Source organism: Triturus cristatus, chromosome 1_2 (genome assembly GCF_964204655.1).
Source record: "Triturus cristatus chromosome 1_2, aTriCri1.1, whole genome shotgun sequence".
Classification (NCBI taxonomy): domain Eukaryota; kingdom Metazoa; phylum Chordata; class Amphibia; order Caudata; family Salamandridae; genus Triturus; species Triturus cristatus.
Genome location: NC_140580.1, coordinates 1,118,891,811 through 1,118,915,576, shown reverse-complemented (window position 1 = coordinate 1,118,915,576; position 23,766 = coordinate 1,118,891,811). Strand labels below are relative to the sequence as shown.

The 23,766-nt window shown below is 45.8% G+C and overlaps 1 protein-coding gene across 18 annotated transcripts in view; it reads right to left on the bottom strand.

Moving 5' to 3' along the window:
* GAPVD1 (GTPase activating protein and VPS9 domains 1) overlaps positions 1-23,766 on the bottom strand; it is a 486,206-nt gene that overhangs the window by 223,916 nt on the left and 238,524 nt on the right. For 12 of the 18 annotated variants that reach the window (XM_085613786.1, XM_085613789.1, XM_085613792.1 and 9 more), the window contains 2 exons: positions 17,028-17,168; positions 5,399-5,533 (listed from right to left, as the gene is read on the bottom strand). In XM_085613786.1, coding sequence (XP_085469912.1) covers positions 5,399-5,533; positions 17,028-17,168 — 276 coding nt within the window. The remainder of the gene's footprint in view (positions 1-5,398; positions 5,534-17,027; positions 17,169-23,766) is intronic. The other 6 variants (XM_085613788.1, XM_085613791.1, XM_085613796.1 and 3 more) reach the window with 1 other exon arrangement.

Sequence of the window (23,766 nt, the reverse complement as noted above, 5' to 3'; positions counted from 1 at the left end):
TGGGCACCAAGATCCAGCACTGGGAGCTCACCTAGGAGCAGGTGAGTAAATTCGTTTTTGTCACTTGGCTGATTTTTGGTGAATTTTTGCAGTTTTGAAAAGTTCACACTTAGAAGATTTTTGAAGAAAAAGCCAGTCAATGTTGCCCTATGAGGAAAATGAAGTTAGCGGTTTAAGGGTAAGTACTCGACTGGTAATGTTGAAATTCCGGGCATGGACTCAGGGGTCCCCCAGTGTCAGGTAGGTACAGTTGGTTCACCCTCAGCGGTTTCAGGACGGCCGGGTGCAGAGAGAGTTGGGCCCAATGTTATCCTATGAGGGATAGGGGGGCCTTGGTTGGTGGCTGCTGTCTGGCAAGCCACGCGGCTGTGGGAGCTGGGCTCCTGGTCACTTACTCAGGGCAAGTGGGGAAGTAGGTTAGTGTAGAGAGGGCACTGCCAGGGCCACTCGGGCGGCTGGGTGCAGGGTGCTTTTGAGCCTTAGGGCGCTCAATGGAAATCAATGGGAATGTTCCGGTTTGGAAAGAGGCTGCAGGCTCGGGGACGAGGATGTTTCAGGTGCCACCACCACTTCGAGAGGTAAGTTGGGTGGTTGTAGGTTAGGTGGGTACCCCGGGATTGAGCACAGGGGGTCGCAGGGCGCCGGGTGCAGGGGTGCCTTTTGACGTCGGGAATCTTACCCTCTGGTTGATCGCGGCTGGGGTGGCACTTGGTTCTGAGGCTGCAGGCTTCTTCCTGGATGTCGAGGGGGGTCCTTGGGTGCCGGACTCTGGGTCACAGTCGCCGTGGGGTCGTCCTCTGGGTCTTTGTCCACTCCGGCACTGGCCAGGCTTGGCTGGTGCAGAGTGTGTTGGGTCCGCGGTCCCGGGCTGGTGCCAGGGATAGCAAGTAGGTTTCTTGAGTAGAGCCTCTACTCGTGGGAGTCCCAGGGGCTTAGAGCTAAAAAGGTAGCCAGGTCCTCCGGGGTTGGTGAGGTTGCTGGCCACGTGGGATGCCGCGCTGGTGCAGGTTCGAGAGTCGACAGGCCGGTAGGGCTGGGGCCAAAGCAGTTGGTGTCTTCTTCTCTTTTTAGCAGCTGCAGGGCAGGTCTTTGTTCTTCTTGCTCTTCTTGTCGTTTTTCTATCTGGAATCTGAGGAAGGAAGGTTCAGGGGGCCCCTAAATACTAGATTTAGGGGCGTTACAGGTAGGTGAAGGCCAGGGACCAATGGGTCCTTGTCCTGGGGTGGGTACACCCCCTATCCTGCCTCTCTCCTGTGGGAGGGGGGCAGTAGCCTAATCCTGATAGGGTAGGGCCTCCCATCTTCAAGATGGCGAGAGCCCGGAGATGTGCTTCACCTCGCCTCCCCCACCTGAGGGGTGGGGTGGGCAGGCTGGCACATCCCCTGTCCTTGTATGGGGTTTCCGGCCAAGCTTCCCGCCAGAGTGGGGGGTTGCAGTGGCCTGGGGAAACTCCAACTGGCGGCATGCCTTTGAAGCTTCCCTCTGCTCATCCTGGGGGAGGAGATTTCTCACCTCACCCAGGATGTGCATTGTTGCAGGCCCGGGAGAGCAGGGGCTCTCCCACCCAGGGGTCCAGCAACGTGTCTGCTGTGTGGCAGCCTGGGCAGCCTCAGAGCAGACGTGGATTGCAAGTTAGCTGTAAGGGGGCATCTTCTAAGATGCCCTCTGGGGTGCTTAGTACATTAAATCCTACACTGGCATCAGTGTGGGTTCAATGTGCTGAGAAGTTTGATACCAAACTTCCCAGGCTTTAGTGTTGCCAATATGGTGCTGTGGAGCTCGTGTTTGACAAGCTCTCAGCACCATGTATTCTTAAATGACAGCACTGCACTTACAGTGCCCAGGAATGGACCCGGGTACTGTAGGGGCACAGGGCTCCTGCTCCTGTGCCCACACCATAGGCGTAATGCACCCAGCTAGAGGGGTGGCTGACATATGCCTTGGCAGTGTAGGTGATGGGCATGGTACACAGTGATGTGTGCCATGTCGACTCTTTGTTTTGTCCTGCACCCAGACACTCAGCCTGCAAGGGCAGTGTGTGTGTGTAAGGGTACAGGGTCTCTGAGGGTGGCACAATGAGTGCTGCAGCCCTTAGAGGCCTTCCCTGGTCACAAGGCCCTGGGTACCTAGGGTACCATTTACTAGGGGCTGACATGTGGCTAGGGTTTGCCAATTTGGAGTTTGTGTGGTTTAAGGAAGGAACATAGGCCCTGGGCACCTGATTGGCAGGAACCCAGGGTACACTCAATCGAAGTACATTCAGCAATTTAGCAAAAAGTGGGGGCATACCATGCAAGAAAGATGGCACTTTCTCACACCTCCGAGTAATGTATAGCTGCTTTTCCAGTGGTGTGTGAAGTTTATCACCCAAATAGAATACAGGTCACTGCTCAAGTGATGCATGTAACAAAACAAAAAATACAAAAAAATCTAACTAATTCGAAAGCTACCGTGTGCAGGTGTGCATGCGAGTTCAGCCTTAAAAGTTATCTCCCCATGAAAGTTTACATCTACATTTAGTCTTGTGCTTCTGAATTAGGCCTCTCAATGCACACGTTGTTACAGCCGAATGGAGAAAGGGCCCATGAATACTTAATTCCTATCTGGTGGTGGTACATCAACATGTGTTGACTTACAAGCGAGGGACAAGGCTGCTCTAATTCTTTATAAATATGGGTGGGTGCAGGGTTCTACATTAAAGGCATCTATAGATAGGGACTCGTGCACGGTATTTAGCAGTTGTGTAGTGGTGGGACTGATCTTACTTTCACATCTACCAATGTTCATAAAAGAAATATTGGAAATCAAATGTTGCAGTTAACGTATAACTGTTCACACTCAAAAGAGAGGCCATACCAGAGGATCAGCCAGAGCTCAGGAGTGTTCTACAGGGCAAGGACCTATTAACTTCTCCAACTTCCAGCCCTATGGCTATTTATCTTGTGTTGCGATATAACAGTCTACTTAAAATGCTGTCAACGGACCACGGCAGAAAATATAAATGAACACTGGCACAGACAGTAGGTCTGACCTTCGCAAGCTTGTGCAATGGTTATTTTTTCCTATATTTCTTCACAGTAAATGTCATACCTCGTATAGAGAGGCACAGGGCTGACAGGGATACCGGGTTCCAATCCTGGTGATGGAGGTTTGCCACTGGTGTCCTGAAGCCGGTCCTTCTAGGACTCTGTAAATTGTCGAAAGAACAACTCTTTCTACACTTGGCTCTCAGGATAGGAAGAGTCAGCAGTGGCAAGTATCTCAGGGAGGTAGTGTGGGTGGGAAGAGCTCAGAATTCAGACAAAAAACAATGTCCAATCCAATGTTTATCATTATGAGAAAAAAAATAGCTTTAGTTTCACAGCAAATCTAAAGAGTGAAGATCATGTTAATACGTCATACAGGCTTGTCGCAAGGTGTGCTTCAAGCATGAGGCGATACGCTTGCTTTTCCTTTCCTGGTAACAGTCTTCCCTCCTGCTTTGGTTGAGATTTCACTATTGTAGTCCTCATTATACTAGGTAGTAGGCGAGGATTAGGGACTGGTACAGATTACTCAAACGTTCTCACGAGATAAGTGTGCAACTCAGCTCGATGTCTCTAGCGGTGTATGTACCAAACATTTGCATGCGGCGGTGGCAGATACGCATCTGGTTCTCAGACTGTTTCCAGTGGCAGTTAAGCTGCTCGGTTAACTATTAGTGCTCAGCTGTCATCCAGGTCAATAGAGAATGGCGCACAAACTGCTACAGTCTTATTTATACTTTCTAAAGAACTGAGCAGAGGCCAGGAGACCCCTTCACTTCTGGTTACCTCACAGAGCTGCTTCTTGGTGCTAAGCTTTTTTGAAACTGCCTCTCCACCTGGAAAGTTTCTCCTCCTGCAGGGCCAGGTACATCCCTTCCCTCTTCAGGCAGTTCCTCAGCTCTCACAGCAAAGTGCTGACTTCAGTTGGTGTCTCATCACATCTGGGAGGCACCAGTCCGGATTACACAGCAGTTCTTTGAGTGCTCTGTGGAGCACCCCCTTCCTTGGTCAAGAAGAACAGACGTGGACTGGTCCATGTCGAATGTCATTTCCAGGCTGCTCTCCAGACCAAGCCTTTGTGCAGAGAGATGGTTCACACTGCATATAGCAATGGGGACCCCGCAGGAGTACTCACAACAGAGGCACAATAAAGATTGAGATCTATGGACGAGGCTATCATCCGCCTTCCTGAAGTAGTAATCAGGCCCTGCTTACAAACTTCTTTCCTACCCCTCCAATTTACCAAATGACGGTGCTCAGGAAGAACCTATCAAAAGGACCTAGTTAACACAGTCTGCATGCATATATTTTAGAGGCAGCCACCTTCATCTTCCTCATTGCAGTGTATGGATCTCCATCCTCTACCTTCAGGAAAGCAGGTAATACACTTCTACTGTCTGAGGATGTGATCCTCAAGGGGAATCTGAAATGGATCCTGCTGTATTCAGATATATACATACACAAAGTCTTACTACCAAACATCTGTCACATACTCGCTGTACACGTTTGTCTCTCCCTCTCCCTCCCTCTCCTTCTCCCTCCTTCTCCCTCCTCCCTCCCCCTCCCTCCATGATGAGTGCTAGGTTCTGGGATTCAAGTGATAACTTTACATGGGGGGGGGGGGGGGGGCAGTAGAAAAAATGTGACATGAAATAAATCACCATTTAGCTGATCACCTCAACTACGGGCAACATGAACAGCTGGTATCTACACTTAATATAAATAAAACATATAAAAAGGATCATCTGAACACATTTTGGTAAGAAAGGAGCTATTTTTAGGTGGATGTGAACAGTGTGCACAGGCTTTGTGCAGCTACTCAAAGTGAAGGAGGGAGCTGGAAAAGTGGACTGACCCAGTGCCCTATGATGTGGTGGGCAGAAGCAAAATGTGAATAACAATTTAAATTACCAATGGCTAAAGCAAGCTAATTAAGCGCCCCTCTGTATGTACATTATGTATGTTGTTTTTGTAGATGATGAGGGCAGTAAAATGACCTCCAAGATCACCTCTAAAAAGGAGGGCGATACTACATAATATTTAGCAGATTGGGTTGCCTGTATTGGTTCATCAATGGATAATGATCACCCGTGGACCCAAAAAAAGAGGCAAGCAACAGAAGTTCCTGGTAGGACAGACAGTAGGAACGGGATACAAACGGTGAAGCCTTGATTAAGACATGTGCAACAGAAAGTGTCTATTTTCACAACAGTACCCAAAGAGTAATAAAACTATCAACTAATTGACAGTCACAAAGTTTGATAATACACATTGCTAACAAGACTTTAGAATTCCGAAGGCTCAATATAAACACTTAAGAATCAGACAAGTAGAAATGAACCTGTGATCGTTTGGTGAAAACATAAACTCACCAGATACCACACTCAGGCCAGGAGTGCTGGGGCGGGAGCTGACTTCTCGGACTTCTGTGTCATCAGATGTGCTTCCTAGGCCAGAGCAGCTCTCCAGCTCCTGCAGCCTCTCCTCCTGCTTTGAGTCCGGAGCTTCTGAACAGAAAGATTTGGTTTTCATCAATTTGCAGACTGTTTGAAAAATTAAGCTTGCCTTGTTAAAAGACTATGTATATGTAGAGCAAGGCATTTGACCATTTAGAATAGTTATTTGAAAGGAGTACTATTTCTTGGCCTACTCCTGTAAAGTCTTGTAAATTCACGAAAACTGTATATCTGAACTTAATGCAAGGACATCGGTGCACTTTTGAGACTTTACTTAATAACTGGGCCCCTAATTAGGTCTGGCGTTAACAATGCCCTTTTGTGCTTATTAAAATTCTGTCTCTATCTCTCCGTCTATCGGCTAGCTTCACTGCGAGTGACCGCATTCTGTTCTTTCACAAGGAGCATATCGACACGCAGTAGTTTTGTTCAGGGCCAAAACTACTGTGGCAATGTGTGCCTTTTGAGACCAAAACTATTTTTGCATTTACCAATGTTTATAATAATGGTGAGGGCCCAGCAGCTCCCACACCAATGAGGTTTCACAAAAACTATGTCACACATTGACAAAACCAAAAGGCTGACCAACAATTTCAGACCAACCATTTCAGACCTACTGGCTTTACCAATGCTGGTTTATTTTTGTTTCCCATAATCTTATAAAAACGGATTACACTGATTTTCCATTATGAATATTTTTGGGAAATACTAGCATACATCAACACATTTTACTAAATGATGCTGCAAAGAAATGGTACCTAAAAGTTTACAGTAGTTTAGTGAAATGTTGAATTTTTTTGTGAAAGCAAAGAATCATCAATCTTGCTTACAAGCTTCTGCAAATCTTTACATCCAATCAGAGAGCATTCTGGGAGCATTATGCATAGCCTCATGTTGCTAAGCATTGAATACGTGTGTACACATTTTTATGCTGGAACCACTGTCAGTAGTGCAATCTGAGCTTGCAACATTTACTTAGAGTGCTCACCCTAATAATAAATGCTTTGCATTAATGAACCATGAGGAAAATGCTGCTTACCAGCAATGTTCCCTCTAATTGGTTTCCTCTGTGTGCGGCAGTGTTAGGTCTCTGTGCGCTGCAGCCAATGCTACGTGCGCCAAGAACCAGACCGTGCATGTGGGTGCAGCGACAAATATCAGTGCAAAAATCACTCCAAACGTTTTGCTTAAAAAGTGAAAATACGGTGCATTTCCATACATAAAGCACCACATGATGGGTTTTAAGGCACATTTGCAATTTACATACACACACCATGACATGAATTGGTTACACAAGCAAGCTCACTTCGGCTTTAGTAAAAGTACAAGACTCCAACGGTGGTACGAAGATAAGATTTCACTAAAGATTCTCAACTAGAGCTCTGTTCATAGGGTGGGGAAATGTTGGGAGCCTATACAAGATCGCATAACTGGGGGCACATGTTATGCCCCCTGTGTGCATGCACCCCTAGTGCCTGCAGGGCATGAACTGTTGACATAGCAACCTCGAGTCAATTCTTTGAATGCTCGGAGAATCCTTTTGAATTCAATTTGGAAAATTCTCTTTCCAATAGAGGAAGACTAGGTGGCTCTCTCAGACCACCAAACGATACATAGACATTTATGAAACGGACACTTATGTATATATTCTACCTGTACTGAGTGAGTTGTGTGTGCCTACATACCCAGCCACCTTCCTTCTGTTATATATATATATATATATATATATATATATACACACACACACACACACACACACACACACACACACACATATAATATACTCGCTTGTGCGCAGACAAGAAATATTCAAGTGTATAGTAAAGAATGTTGGTATAGGTCCTAGCAGGATTGTCCAGAGGAGGTCTGCAAATCAGTATTGGCTGAAACATGTCAAAACTTCAAAGAGAGACAATGAGAAACTGGGTTATTAGTTGGGAAGGATGAGAGTCTTGTGCAAGTAATACGTCTGCAATTGTCTTTTGACTCGGAGCCAAGTACCCCATTGTAGCACTTGTCTAGTGTAGCAAAGTTGATTAGTCCAAGGCCTATTTAGACGAGTTGGTGTGGACTAACAATACCAATTTTCTGGCACGCAACAACAATACTCCAAAAAAATGTCCAGTTAGTGCCTTTTCTTTTAAAAGGGAAAAGTGCACTTATTTCACAACCATACACAACTATTAACTGACGAATATATACATCAGGTAGATGAAAATAACTTTGGTGACATTCTCATATCACATTTCACCCTTAGTGGGTACAGAACCACAATCACAATCACCCCCACTTGTATCAGTTATAATATCACCATTATAAGGTAGTATTAATATATATAAAGCAGGATGACTGGTTTGGTCAGGTTATTACCTTTACCACAATAATAACAGAAACCATGTAATACTGTGTAAAGGCTATACATTAAAAGGGATGTCAATTGGTAGAAGGCAGGCCTACAGGCTTTGTCACTAGCTCACCATGTTTATAAAATAGCATTATATTGTGATTTACCCTTGTATTATAATTTAAACCAATGGAATTAATAAACATTTTGAAATGTGTTCATAAAATGTATAGGCATTGCACTGATCATTATTAATACTGTCAATAAAGAAATGCAATTCAGAGCAACCATTTTGTGTGGAGGGGTCTTTGTTCCCTTGGCTGGGTAGCAGGGTAAATTACTTGCCCCAGTTGGTTGGGGGGGTACAAAGGCTTGGAATCTGATGAGGAGCAGAGTATGAGAAATAAAACAATTCATGTAGCGCCATAAGATGTGGATGTATTATGTCGAAGCCCTGTAATTCAAACTCACTGTATGAGTTTTACCAATTTGAGATCTTGCACGACTGTGGAAGCCTATTTGCAGTGAAACTCACTGCAGATTTGGCCTAGATGTATAATACAATGAAAACACCACAGATTTTCCAATAAACCTTACTGACCTTTGTAAGAATGCCCACTAATAATATAGGGACTACTCCAGATCAGCACCTATTAATGCAGAGTCCCTTCTGTGCCAGAATAGCTATGTGCAATTACAAGGCTGTGCATGACTGTAGTTTGCAGCCCACACGTGTGTTTACATGTTTTCACGTTTAACCAGCTTGGCGTCTCTCACACTAACAAAGGCAGACACTGGCAGTAAACACGCTCACTCCACTTACCATGAATTAACGCACTCAGGCCTTTTATTCTCTGCTACTTTCCCAACCTATTTTCTCTTGTTCCTCAGACGAACCACAAAAGAGTTCAATCTGTCTAACATATCTGTGCAACAGCTTGATCCGAAAAGTGGAATACTGAGTTTCCTACCTGCTTGCAAGAAAAATCTCCCATCTGTAGTGACTAATTATGTTTTCTGCACTTTGCGGGGATGATGGAGTTAAAACACGAATTCCTGCTTTTATTGATGACCTGGCTATACGCGAAGACACTGGCAGGTCAGGAAGGCACCAATGATTTCCCTAGCAATAACCAGCACTTCTCTATTAACAAATGAAAGGCAGCGTCTACAAGCACGACGTGTGTGACGCACACGTCATGCTTGTAGACTTGTTGCCTTTCATTTGTTGATAGGGCACAGCTGCAGGGCAGTTGAGTGCCTTTGTTAAAGTAATCATGTTAATTGCAGCGCATGGCGGGCGCAGCGATTAACATGATTACTTTAACAAAGGCACTCAGGCTGACCGTTTTCGCGCCACACGCATTTTAAAAGCGTCGGTGCGACGGTCCTCAGTTGCCTGTGCGCGCTTTGTATTTTACGTGCGCGCTCCAGGAGATATAGGTGCGCGCCAGCGCACGCGCGCACGTTTGAGGGAACAGTGCTTACCAGTATGCATCTGTTCTTGGCATGTAGAGCTGCAGATCCACACACTTTGCATCAGATCGCCATCTGGTGTTGGGCTCGGATGCTTGCACATTGTTGTTGCCTTGGAAGAAGTCTTTGTAGTCACGAGATGGGCGACTCCTCCCTTGGACGATAGTGCGCATGGGCATCGACTCCATCCTCAGATTGTTTTTCGCCATGATGGGAAATGATGGAGTTAGTAGAAAAGAAAAGGATGTCCATGTGTGTATATCTAAATAAGACAGTACTGGAACAGATACAGGTCCTGGGGAGGTGGGTGGGCGTGTGTGGATCTGCAGCTCTACATGCCAAGAACAGATGCATACTGGTAAGTAGGCATATGAGCTGCAGATCACACACTTTGCATAGACTGTACAGCAGTGTCTCCCCAAGCGGTGGTCACCTGTATCGGTTGCAGTAGTTTGAAAGAGTGTTTTAAGAACAGCTTGTTGTATGGCCTGCACGTCAACACAATAGTGTTTAGTGAAGGTGTGAGTTGTAGACCATGTCGCTGCCTTACACATGTCTTCTAGGGGAATATTCCCTAAGAATGCCATGGAAGCCCCTAGTTTGCGTGTTGAATGCGCTCTAGGGGGAATTGTCAATGTGCGTTTAGCCTTTTGGTAGCATATTTGGATACATTTAACAATCCACCTCGCAATCCCAGCCTTGGAGATGGGATTACCTTTATGAGGTGGGGAGAAAGCTACAAACAATTGTTTTGTCTTTCGAAAGGATTTAGTCCTGTCAATGTAATAAAGTATAGCTCTTTTGACGTCTAGCGTGTGAAGAGCTCTCTCTGCTACGGAGTCTGGATTTTGAAAAAATACGGGTAACTTCACGGATTGGTTATGATAGAATGCAGAGATGACTTTAGGAAGGAATTTTGGATTTGTTCTGAGAACCACTTTGTTACGATGCATTTGTAAAAATGGCTCTTGTATGGTTAAAGCCTGGATCTCACTTACTCTTCTGAGAGAGGTGATTGCAATAAGGAAAGCTACTTTCCATGTGAGGAACTGTAGTTCGCATTTATGTAGAGGTTCAAATGGGGGTCCCATGAGCCTAGTAAGCACAATGTTGAGATTCCACACTGGAGAGGGTGGTAATCTGGGAGGAATGATTCTTTTAAGGCCCTCCATGAAGGCTTTCATTGCTGGGACCCTAAAAAGTGACAAGTGTTGTCTGTTTTGTAAGTAAGCGGCAAGTGCTGCTAGATGTAGTCGTAGGTATGAGTATGCCAAATGACATCTTTGCAAATGTAGTAAGTAGCAAATAATGTTCTGGATGGACAAGTTTGTTGTGTTCCACTACTGCAGAGAGCGATGTGCGCGGCTGTCTACCAACACCAGATCTGTAAGTTGTCCTTGAGCCCGATTCCACTGATGTGCTTGACATTACTGTAAGGGAGGCATTTGAAGTCTTGAATAAGGTACAATAAATATGCAAGATGTCATCATGCCTATGAGTTGCACGAACACTCTGGCTGGGAGAGAGTGTTGGGTTTGAAATTTGGTAATGAGAGCTTGTATACTGGAGAGTGTTGGGTTTGAAATTTGGTAATGGGAGCTTGTATACTGGCTATCCTGGCTGGACTGGGATACGCTAGAGCTGTGGAAGTGTTTATTGTGGTCCTAGATATTGGTGTACATGAGAGGGCTGGAAATGCGACTTGTTGTAGTTGATTATTAATCCCAAGTTGTGCAGTGTTTGGAAGGTTTGAGGAGTGTGTTGAACACACAAGTTCAATGACTTGGATTTTATTAGCCAGTCGTCCAGATATGGGAAGACATGGTTTTGTTGTCTTCTTAGGTGTGCTGCTCCCACTGCAAGGCATTTGGTGAATACTCGGGGTGCGGTGGTGACCCCGAATGGAAGGACTTTGAACTGATGTGTTGTCCGTCTACTACGAACCTTAGATACTTCCAGTGAGCAGGATGTATGGGAATGTGGAAGTAGGCGTCCTTGAGATCTAGTGTGGCAAGGAAGTCTCCTTGTTGGAGCAGTGGAAGCACCTGTTGGAGAGTGATCATGTGAAAATGATCCGAGTGTATTTACCGATTGAGTGGTCGGAGGTCGAGTATTGGCCTTAGGGTTCCGTCTTTGTTGGGGATTAGGAAATACGGTGAGTACACTCCTGTTCCCTGATGTAGTAAGGGGACTGGCTCTATGGCTTGCTTTTGAAGCAGTGAGAGAACTTCTTGTTTTAAAAGTGTAAGATGTTCTGTGGACATTGGACGCTGCTTGGGTGGTATGGTTCTTTTGGGGGGGGGGGGCTGTAAATTCCAGGCAGTAACCATATTGGATAATTTGTTTTACCCACTTGTCTGTTGTGATGGAGTTCCAGACAGGCAGGAACTGTAATAATCTTCCCCCGACCGGAGTGTAATGGTCTGGGGGGAGCGGAGGGAAGTCAATGTTTAGCAGAAGGGGAGGTGCGAGTGTTATAGTCACCTCGGCCTCTCCCTTTGTTGTTGTTCCATCTGTATCCTCCTCTAACATATCCTCTATTGGGGGATGTTTGGGTGGTGTTTTTAAATGAAGATGAGGAATCTGTACCCAAGTTTTTGGAGGCTCCTCTATAAAAGGAGCGACGAAAGGAGCCACGTGTGTGTGGAGACTGCAGTGCTCCCTTGGACTTTGCAGTATCTTTGTCTTTTTTATTTTCTCAAGGGCAGTGTCCACAGCCGTTTCAAAAAGTTGTTCTTGATTGAACGGATAATTTAGAATGGTTGTCTGGACCTCTTGCTTAAAGCCTGAAATGCGTAGCCAGGTATGCCGCCTGAGCAGAACACTAGTATTAATAGACCTTGAGGCAGTGTCCGCTGCGTCAAGGGTGCATTTAATTGAGGCATTGGTTATTAATATGCCCTCTTAAATTAGGTCATTTGCTTGAGTCTTGTATTGGTCAGGCAAATGCTGTAATAAGGTCTCCAGCTGGTCATAGTGGGCCCTATCATATCTTGCCAGCAGTGCTTGAGTGTTGGCTATGCACCAGTAATTGGCCGCCTACGCAGCTACCCCTTTGCCAGATGCATCTAGTAACTTGGATTCTTTATCCGGGGGTGGTGCATCCCCGGAGGTTTGTGGATTGGCGCGCTTCCTAGCGGTGGAAACTACTAGTGAATCCAAAGGCAGCTGTCCTTTGATGTATGCAGGGTTGTCAGGGGCAGGTATGTGTATGTATGTATGTATATATGTATATATGTATATATGTATATATGTATATATGTATATATGTATATATGTATATATGTATATATGTATATATGTATATATGTATATATATATATATATATATATATATATATATATATATATATTTTTTTTTTTAATCGATTCTAGGATTAAGAATCCTGGCTCGTACAGGATCTTTGAATATTTCAGGGACGTGTTTAATGACCCCTTTAATCATTGGTAGTATTTGTACAGTTTTTTGACTGTTCAACTGTATCTAAAAGGAAATCCTCCTCTGTTGTGTCTGAGAGCATGTGCACACTGTGAAAAACAGCAGCCCTATTAATGAGTTGTCCAAAATCAATATTATCGTCTGGGGGAGATGGTTTTGTTGGGTATGGTTGGGGGCTTGGGCTGTCTGGTGGATCTATTGGGTCGTTGTAATCCCAATCGTCTTGTGGTATGTCGACTGGATCCGTGACCGGTCATTAGGGTCTCTCCCCAAGTCATCATTATCATCATCTTGTGGTGGTGTATGTGGTGGAGAAGTTACAGATAGAGGTGGTGTAACAGGTTTTGGGAGAGGAAGGGGATTAGAAGGAAGGACAGGAGAAGGAGGCATAGGTGAAGTGGCACAGTCCTTCTTCTTGACAGGCACTGGAGGGGTATGTGCTGTGTCTGACTTCCTCTTCTTGCATGTCACAGCTGTGACTTGTGCTGTTTTGGGATTAATGTAGATCTTTTTCTGTTTGGGATCGACAGGATCTGGATGAAAAAGTTCCTCTTCCTCGATAACCGCTTTCGGCGCCAGTTTTTTCAGTTCCGAGCGGGGCTGCGTTTTGTGCTCTTAGGCCTTAAGAGGCGTGGTAGACGCCTTTGGCTTGTTTTTCGGTTCTGAAGGCTTGGGTTTCGGAGCCGAAGTATGATCTTTAGGTTTGGAAGTATTCGAAGCCGGTTTATCTATCGGCCTCGAGGTGTTCGGGCCGGTTTGTCTTTCGGTGTGGATTTTGGAGCCGAATGTTCGTTTGGCTTCGGTATCGAAGGCGCCGGTGGGACTATTACATGCGGGTTGCTCGGTCCCGAGCTACCGGAAGGCTTTTCTGTCTTCTTCGGAGCCGGGCCTGGAGGCGGGGCTTCTGAAGTGTGCTTTCGGTCGCGACTGGGACCAACAGGCAGTAGTACTCACTCATTGACCAAGAGTGATGGGGTCGTCTGAGTCTTCTGCCTCGGACATGATTTGTAGATCTTCAACATCTTTTTCTGGGACATCTGGGCCTTCATCGAAGATGTCCACTGGTTCCGAAGCTGATCTCTGCGCCATGATGTGAAGTCGAACCAGACTATCTCGAATGGTCTTTTTCGATCGAAACGAGGCGCAGGCTTGGCAGCTGGACTCCTCGTGTTCTGGCGAAAGGCACAGGTTACAGACCTTATGATGGTCACTGTGTGAGAACTTGGCTCCACACTATGGGCATTTTTTAAAGGTAAATAATAACTCAGTTAATTGGCGACCCGCACACCTATTATTCAAAGTTCATAATTTAGTCTTAGATGTAGTCTTTTTGGGGTGCAATCCTGGTGTGTGCTCTGTCCCATAGCACCGAAGAAAATCGACAGATGCTGATGCATGAATATGCATCAGTCCCAGGATGCGACACCAACGTGTTGGATGATAAAATCATTTAAATCAAGTTTCATTTGTTTCAAATAGGTTTTATTCTTGTTTTTCACTCTTGATATGTCGAATTGGTGATTACGATTTTCAAGTGCATGAATTATGCTCAACGGCCTTAATTACAGCATGTCGAAGACATCCAATGCGACAAATAATCATGAAGTCATTTTGAACCAATGCATTTCGGGCTTCTCGCCCTTCTTCTAAAACATATTTGAAACAAATGAAACTTGATTAAATGATGATTTTTTCATCCAACACGTTGGTGTCGCATCCTGGGACTGATGCATATTCATGCATCAGCATCTGTCGGCATTTTTTAAAGGGCGTCCTTCCATGAGCCGTAGGCCTTAACGGCGCCGATAGGCCCAGCGGCCCACGTCGATGACTTGAACCGAACCAATGAAAGGCGCGTCGAAGATTTTGATGTTCAAAGTCAATTCGAAGAGTTAGAGAAAGTTTTCCACGTCAAAAAAGTTTGAAAACGAAGTTTCGAACCGGTGCGCAAAAGTTGCATCCGAACCCAATGGCGGAAAAAAACAATCGGAGGATGGAGTCGATGCCCATGCGCACTATCGTCCAAGGGAGGAGTCACCCATCTCGTGACTACAAAGACTTCTTCCAAGACAACAACAAGGTGCAAGCATCTGAGCCTAACACCAGATGGCGATCTAATGCAAAGTGTGTGATCTGTAGCTCATATGCCTCGAACATACAAGTTTGAACAGCATTAACACATGGACACAAATATTACCTTAACTGCAGGCAGTGCGTTTCCCTGATCCATATTGTGATACTGCAAACTGGCAGCCAAAGGGTTTGTGCTGTAGAGTGTTGGGCCTACTTGTCCCAAGGACAAAATACACATCAAACCTTGTTGCCCTTGACCCCAAACAATATGTACAGGGTGTCGGGCTATAGGAATTCCACAACACTGGAGGTGATACTCTGCCTTCCGGCATGGACGCCACCATGGCCGAAGTTTTACAGATCAGTATATCTACAAGGGACTAGGGACACTAGCTGATGGCCAGTAGCTTCAGTCTCTAGTTAATCGAAGTACAATCCCCATAGCCTGGTGACTTGTCAGTGCACAAGTGCAAGGCTGTTGCGAGGACTGAGCCCATCTTAGGCCAGCTCGGTGCAAGTTCAAAGAAAATAAAGACTCTTCAAATTAAACAAAGCAGGCGTCAACTTTAGTTTTGATATTTAGGACTTACCTCCAACAAACTGCATGTAGGAAGCTGGCTCTGTATATAGTATGGTATATAGGATGGTTATACCGTACACAGAGTCCAGGGATTCCTTAAAAATGTACAAGGCTCAATCTAAAACTATTAGTGGTAGTGTGTGCATCCTTAGGCCTAAAACAGAGGAGTGTAAGATATTTATTGCACAACATTGACCAATAATGGACATAAGTCTCAAAAAGGAGATCCACATAATTTTTACAAAAATATACTTTGTTTGTATTTTATTTTAAGCGCAAGATATTTGCAATAAGGTAAGTATGTTTTAAAATAAAAATACTTTTTACTTTCAAAAGTCAAAGTGGTAGGCTGCCTAAAGCCAGTCTGCTCCCACACCAGGATCAATAGCTTTTCAGGGAGCGCCACTGAGATTCCCTCGGAGTACATGTTACAATAAATCCCACAATGGCATCAGTGTGGGTTTATTGTGAGGAGTAGTTTGGTACCAAACACTCCTGTGTTCAGTGAAGCCATCATGGCACTGTAAAACTCGAGTTGTCGAGTTTCCTGCCCATGTATTCTCTATGGCTTCACTCACTCTACACTTACAATATTAAGGAATATACCCCAATACCGTAGGGGCATATCTGCTCATGCAGATATGCCCACACCCAGGATCTAGCACTCCCTGCCTTATGGCTGGTAAGGCCTGCCGGAGGCGTGGCTTACCTATATCTTAGGCTGTGCTAACTGGAATGACACACAGCTAATGTGCCATGTTAACTCTGGCATTCTGTCTGCCCAAGGCCAGGCATGCTGCAGTGGCAGTCTAGGTGAGGGGTCCTTTGGGGACCCCCTTAAGTCCCCATGTCCTAGGCATTCAAATAAGTTTTACTAGGGACTTACAGGGGGCCTGAAGGGCCAATTTGGGAATAGTATTTAGGGAAGAAGCACTGGCACAGGGCACCTGATCGCCAGTGTTCCTGTACACTTCAATCAAAACCACATCAAGGTTCAGGCAAAATGTGGGGGCTAAGCATGTCAAAAGAGGCACTGTCTCACAATTTCGTTATAATTGTTCAAACAGCTGACACAGATTAATGAAGTACAACAACCTTGGCCATAGTTGTGTCAGCACTTACAAATACATCACTTGACTGCAATAAGCAAGCATCAGGTGGGATGGCAGATCATTTTCTGTGCCTAACTTTGACCCTCCATATTCTCACTAATCAGTGTGTCAGATGCAAATAACTAGTATATATATATTTTTTATCAAGTTCTGGGAAGACACATTCAGCCTAGAATTCAGCATAACAGTCCCGGGGTGAAAATCAATGTGACTGACAGACTATTATGATAAATTAGCATTGTATAACCTGACAGCAAAATAATGTTTTGACATATTTGGTTTACACAACCATCAACTGCAAGTTTGTCATAAATGCCTTCTAATTCTCTTAGGCACATAATAACTGGAGACCACAAACCAATGTCCGTATGACATAAAAGAGCAATGTCCGTGATAAACATACAAGCAAAGTGAAACTGTTCAACTGTTAAAAATAGCAAATAATTTTACATGTCAAACGTTGTAGGCCATGTTGCAATGTTTCATGGCCCAAAAAAAAAAAAGAGTAATGTGTTGTTCACCTGAGTCGCTTGGCAATACTTCGACACTCCAGGCCTCACTGGTGGTTTCTGAGATGGTTGAACCAGTGCAAGGATCAAGTAGAAGTGACCCAGACCCCGGTAAGCACAGAAGACTGCCCAGCATGTTCTCTGCAGCTGCACCTAAGTGATCAATGGGGAAAACTTTACTAAGAGAAAATGAGCCCCCCTGAGCGAGTCTGCAAAGTACATTAGGATAGCAATATAGAGCAATACTAAACATTAAGCATGCATGACGGAGGAAATTAACAATTGCAATACTAACAGTAACAGGGAAGAGGAAGATGGAAAGAAAGATGGAAAGAAAGATGGAAATGGAGAAAGGAAAAAGGAAAGCAAACAGTAAGATCGAATGAAAAAAGAAGGGGATTGGGGAAAGCACAATAGCAATAAAGAGAAAAGTGTATGAATAGTAAAAGAGGTAATAGTATGCCAGGCAGACATGAGAGAGAAGCATTGCTCAGACAAGAAAAGAGGTGTGTGGAGGTGGGTAAATGAGGGAGTAGACAGTGTATGAGGTTGGTGAGAATAAAAATAGATAGGACATAGGAAAACAGAGCTAGGAGTGCAAAGTGAATCATACAAAGAAGGAGGGTGCATAGCGGGCCAGAAACTGTTTCTGGGGCTGAAAAGAGGAAGGAAAACAGATATATACAGGAGAAAGAGGGCAGAGGTGAAGGGCAAGTTTCGAACACTGAGGTAAGTGAAACTGGAAATTGGAGATAATCGAATGAGATGGGGGTATGGAGATTGGGGCCACATGGCTCACTTTTAGCAACTAAGGGAGTATTACGGCCATGCTGACTGTTTGGCATTCTGTGGATATTCTAGGCATTGAGGTGGTTATGGCACAACACATATGCCCATGTGGTCTGAGATGTGTGGGTATGACGTCACATAAGGTCTGCATTACAAGCAATGAACACAGAAGCATCAGGTGTGAAAAGTGTCCTACAAACATGACAGTTTATGGAGATTAAACACAGTGAGGACGACATCAGATGGGTAGTTCTTGAGAAGGTATACATAGCCCCCTGGGGCAATATAGCATAAACAGTACTCAACAGGGAACAGCACTGGGTATATCGCTTTAAGATGCACGGAGGGATTAAATGGCAACATAACTTCGCTACAGATTAGGTAGCACATGTATTGTGAATAGGGCGCCATACAATATTTGGCTAATCTGGTTTCATATCATTAAGGACAATACAGCCCTACCACAAATGGCGCTGAAGGTATCCCCTAGAGAATGCTCAATGAAATATTGAATGACACAAGCCGATTTTAAACCACTCGACATATGCTTGGTGGGTGGCATCGTTATTACTTATTGCGTATAATTTACACTATCTGCTCTATTGGCCAAGTATTCCTAGGAGTATTCCTAGATCAACTCCCTGAAAGTAATCCTCCTTATTGGAAAAATTACTTAAAATTAGAGCATAAATGTAGTTACGGACTAATAGGCCCGAGGGTCTGAGGTCTGTTTACCCACCCACCATGCCACAGACTGCTAGTCAGTAGATACCATTCAGTTCTTTTATGTAACACAGCCTTTAAACCCTCCCACGTTTTCTATAACACCACTTTGTGAGAAAGTGGCTCTGTATAGTGAATATTTTAAGATTTGAAAAGTCCACACTTAGAAGAAATTTCAGGAAAAAGCCAGTCAATGAAGAAAGGAATATGCTACTTACCAGTATGCATCTGTTCTTGGCATGCAGAGCTGCAGATCTACACACTTGTGCATAGATCGCCATCTGGTGTTGGGCCCGGATGTTTGCAGTTTGTTTTTCCTCTTGGAAAGTCTTTGGAAATCACGAGGTAGGCGACTCCTCCCTTGGATCGTATTGCGCATAGGCTTCGGCTCCATCCTCAGATTGTTTTTCGCCAGTAGGGAAAGATGGAGCGTAGTAATAACAGTGAAGAGGCCCATGTGGGTGTTATCTAAATAAGATAAACTGGAACAGATACAGGTAGCCGGGGAGGCAGGAGGGCGTGTGTAGATCTGCAGCTCTACATGCCAAGAACAGATGCATACTGGTAAGTAGCATATTCCATTCGATGCATATGAGCTGCAGATTGCACACTTGTGCATAGATTATATAGCAGTACCCATCCTTAGCGGCGACCACCGGTATCTGTTGCAGTGGTTTGAAGGAATATGCTACTTACCAGTATGCATCTGTTCTTGGCATGTAGAGCTGCAGAGTTGTACACTTAGCATAGGTCGCCATCTGGTGTTGGGCCCGGATGTTTGCAGTTTGTTTTTCTTCTTGGACAGTCTTTGGAAGTCACGAGTTTGGTGACTCCTCCTTCGGTCCGTACTGCGCATGGGCTTCGGCTCCATCCTCAGATTGTTTTTCGCCAACAGGGAAATGATGGAGCGTAGTAATAACAGTGAGAAACCCATGTGTTGTATCTAAATAAGATGTACTGGAACGGATACAGGTAGCCGGGGAGGCGGGTGGGCGTGTACAACTCTGCAGCTCTACATGCCAAGAACAGATGCATACTGGTAAGTAGCATATTCCGTTCGAGGCATATGAGCTGCAGATTGTACACTTAGCATAGATTACATAGCAGTACCCAACCTTAGCGGCGACCACCGGTATCCGTTGCAGCTGTTTGAAAAAGTGTCTTTAGTACAGCCTGGCCCACCCTAGCTTGCTGCTTGGAATGCACATCTACACAGTAGTGTTTTGTGAAGGTGTGCGGTGTAGACCATGTGGCTGCCTTGCAGATGTCATCTAAGGGTATATTCCCTAGAAAAGCCATAGAAGCCCCTAACTTTCTTGTAGAGTGGGCTTTAGGGGGAACAGATAATGTTCTCTTTGCCTTTTGATAGCAAATTTGTATGCATTTTACAATCCACCTAGCTATCCCTGATTTTGAAATGGGGTTGCCTTTATGTGGTGGAGAGAAGGAAACGAACAATCGTTTAGTCTTCCTGAAGGGTTGCGTTCTTTGTATGTAGTATAGTAACGCCCTTTTTACATCAAGCGTGTGTAAGGCCCTTTCTGCAACAGATTGGGGTTGCGAAAAGAAGACAGGTAATTCCACTGATTGATTGAGGTGGAAGGGGGAAATGACTTTGGGCAGAAACTTCGGATTTGTGCGAAGTATGACCTTGCTGTGATGCATTTGTATGTAGGGTTCCTGTATGGTGAACGCTTGTATTTCACCGACCCTTCTAAGGGAAGTGATAGCTACAAGGAAAGCTGTTTTCCAGGTGAGAAACTGTAGCTCACATTTGTGCATTGGTTCGAAGGGCGGACCCATTAGACGTGTAAGAACTAAATTTAGATTCCATACAGGGGAAGGTGGTGCCCTGGGAGGAATTACTCGTTTAAGGCCTTCCATGAAGGCTTTAATAGCGGGCACTCTGAAGAGTGATAAATGCTGTCTGTTTTGTAGATAGGCAGCGATCGCTGCTAGGTGTAGGCGTATGGATGAATATGCCAGGTTACACCTGTGAAGATGGAGCAGATAGCATATGATGTGCTGTATGGATGCATCTAGAGGGTTGATTGTATTGTTACGGCAGTAAATTACAAATCTTTTCCACTTTGCGGCATAGCATGCTCTAGTGGTAGGACGTCTGGCTTCCATGATGATGTTCATGCAATCAGAGGGAAGGTTAAGGTATCCGAATTCTAGGATTTCAGGAGCCAGATCGCCAGGTTGAGCTGAGCTGGGTCCGGGTGCCTGATTTCTCCATGGTTCTGGGTTAGGAGGCATGGGGATAGATGCAGTTTTTGATGTGGTACCACTGACAGTTGTAGTAGCGTGGTGTACCACGGCTGCCTGGCCCACGTCGGAGCTACCAGAATGAGTGTGAGGGAGTGCTGTTGTAGCTTCCTGACCACTAATGGAATTAGTGGGAGAGGTGGAAAGGCGTATGCAAATCTGCCTGACCAGTTCATCCATATCGCATTGCCCTTGGACAATGGGTGTGGGTATCTGGCGGCGAAGCTTGGGCATTTTTTGTTTTCGTGGGTGGCGAAGAGGTCTATCTGAGGATGCCCCCACTGTTGGAAGAATGGGTGAAGAACTTGTGGATGCAGTTCCCATTCGTGTAGTTGTTGTGTTTGTCTGCTGAGCAGATCTGCCATGGTGTTTTGTACGCCTGGAACGTGCTGTGCCAGGAGAAAGATGTTTTGGGGAATTGCCCATCTCCATATGCTCTGGGCTAAGCGGGAGAGCTGGGGAGAGTGTGTCCCCCCCTGTTTTTGTATATAATACATCGCAGTCATATTGTCTGTGCGAATGAGGACTGCTTTGCCCGAAATCTGTTTTTGGAAAGATTTTAGGGCTAGAAAGATCGCCAAGAGCTCCAGGTGGTTGATGTGGAGCGATTTTTGCTGAGGCGTCCATAGACCTTGCATGGTGAGGTGTAGGAGGTGCGCTCCCCAGCCGGAGAGCGATGCGTCCGCTGTTAGAATCACCTGAGGAACCGGGTCCAGGAACGGCCGCCCTTTGGAAAGGTTTGTGGTGTTCCACCACTGCAGAGAGTGATGTGTGCGGCCGTCCACCAACACCAGATCCGTCAGCTGACCCTGGGCCTGGTTCCACTGTTGTGCTAGGCACTCTTGAAGTGGACGCATGTGGAGTCTTGCATGGGGCACTATGAAGATGCAAGACGCCATCATTCCTATGAGCTTCATAAACACTCTTGCTGGAAGAGAGTGTTGAGGAAGGAATGTTTTGCGTAAGGCTTGAATGCTTGTGATTCTGGCTGAGTTTGGATAGGCAATACCCTTGGAGGTGTCTATAGTGGCCCCGAGATATTGCTTTGTGTGAGATGGTATGAGGTGGGACTTTTGGTAGTTCACCGTGAAGCCTAGCTGGTGGAGCAGTTGGATGGTGCTGTTTGTATGTTGCACACATTGGTCGTAGGACGCGGCTTTTATCAGCCAGTCGTCCAGGTAAGGGAAGACGTGAATGTGTTGACGTCTGAGGTGTGCTGCTACTACTGCTAGGCATTTGGTAAACACCCGTGGTGCGGTGGTGACCCCAAAGGGGAGAACCGTGAATTGGTAATGTTGCCCGTCCACCACGAACCTGAGGTATTTCCTGTGAGAGGGGTGTATTGGAATGTGAAAGTATGCGTCTTTCAGATCCAAGGTTGTGAGAAAGTCTCCCTGGCAGAGGAGTGGGAGGACTTGCTGTAGGGTGACCATGTGAAAATGGTCTGAATGTATGTAGGCATTTAGAGGCCGGAGGTCGAGAATGGGTCTGAGGGTCCCGTCTTTCTTTGGTATTAAGAAATATAGGGAGTAGACCCCTAGATTTTGTTGATTGACGGGGACCTGCTCTATAACGTGTTTTTGGAGGAGTGAGAGTACCTCTTGTTTGAGCAGTGTGGAATGTTCTTGAGACATTGGACGGTGCCTTGGTGGGATATTGGGTGGGGTAGATGTTAGTTTGAGACAGTACCCTGACCGAATGATTTGGGTCACCCATTTGTCCGATGTTATGGACTCCCATACGTGGATAAAGTTTTGTAGTCTGCCCCCGACCGGAGTGGAATGGTCTGGGGGGAGCGGAGGGGAGTCATTGTGCGGGGGGGGTGGCAGAACGGGTGTTGTTGGTTTTGCCCCTGCCCTTATTGTTGTTACCCCTGTAACCACCTCTCTGATTGCCCTTTGAAAAGGTATTTTGAGGAGGGGACTTGTAGGAGGTAGAGGCGTTATCGGTGGAGGAGCCTCTGCCTGTGCCACGAAAGGACGAGCGTCGAAAGGAACGTTTGGAGGCTTGTGTTTGGAGTGCCCCCATAGACTTTGCTGTGTCTGTGTCTTTCTTCATCTTTTCGAGCGCTTCGTCTACCTTTGGCCCAAAGAGTGTTTCCTGGTCAAAGGGGTGATTGAGTATGGATGCCTGGACTTCAGGCTTGAACCCTGAGATCCTGAGCCAGGCGTGGCGGCGAAGCAGGACACTGGTATTTATGGCCCTAGAAGCAGTGTCGGCTGCATCGAGGGCACACTTAATGGAGGTGTTTGTAATTAGTTTACCCTCCTGTATCAGGTCATGAGCCTTGTGCTTGTATTTTTCTGGAAGGTGCTGCATAAGAGCCTCTAGTTCGTCATAGTGTGCTCTATCATATCGCGCAAGCAGTGCTTGTGTGTTTGCAATGCGCCACATTTTTGCAGCTTGGGAGGCGGTGCGTTTACCAGACGCGTCCAGAAGTTTAGATTCTTTGTCTGGCGGTGGGGCATCTCCTGAGGATTGGGAGTTAGCCCGCTTTCTAGCTGTGGAGACAACTAGGGAATCTAGGGGAGCAGGGCCCTTGATGTAAGCAGGGTCTGTGGGTGCCGCCTTATACTTCTTCTCTATTCTAGGGTTCAGTACTCTGGCTCTGACAGGGTCTTTGAACACCTCTGTAGCGTGCTTGGTGACACCCTTAAGCATGGGTAAAATGGAAGTGGATTTGTCTTGTATATCAAATGTATCCAGTAGGAAGTCTTCTTCTACTGGTTCACTGTGCATGTCCACCCCGTGGTAGTGTGCTGCTCTCTGCACTAAATGGTGAAACCCTAAGGAGTCCTCTGGAGGAGACGGTCTTGATGGGTATAGGTCGTCCTGAGGTACATTGGGTATATCAGGGTTATTGTAATCCTCCCATGGATCTGGGGTCCCTGGTGGAGTGGGATCCATTGGGGCGTCCGCCGGGTAATTGTCCGGATCCCCATCATCCGGATCTGGGGATGGGGTCGGA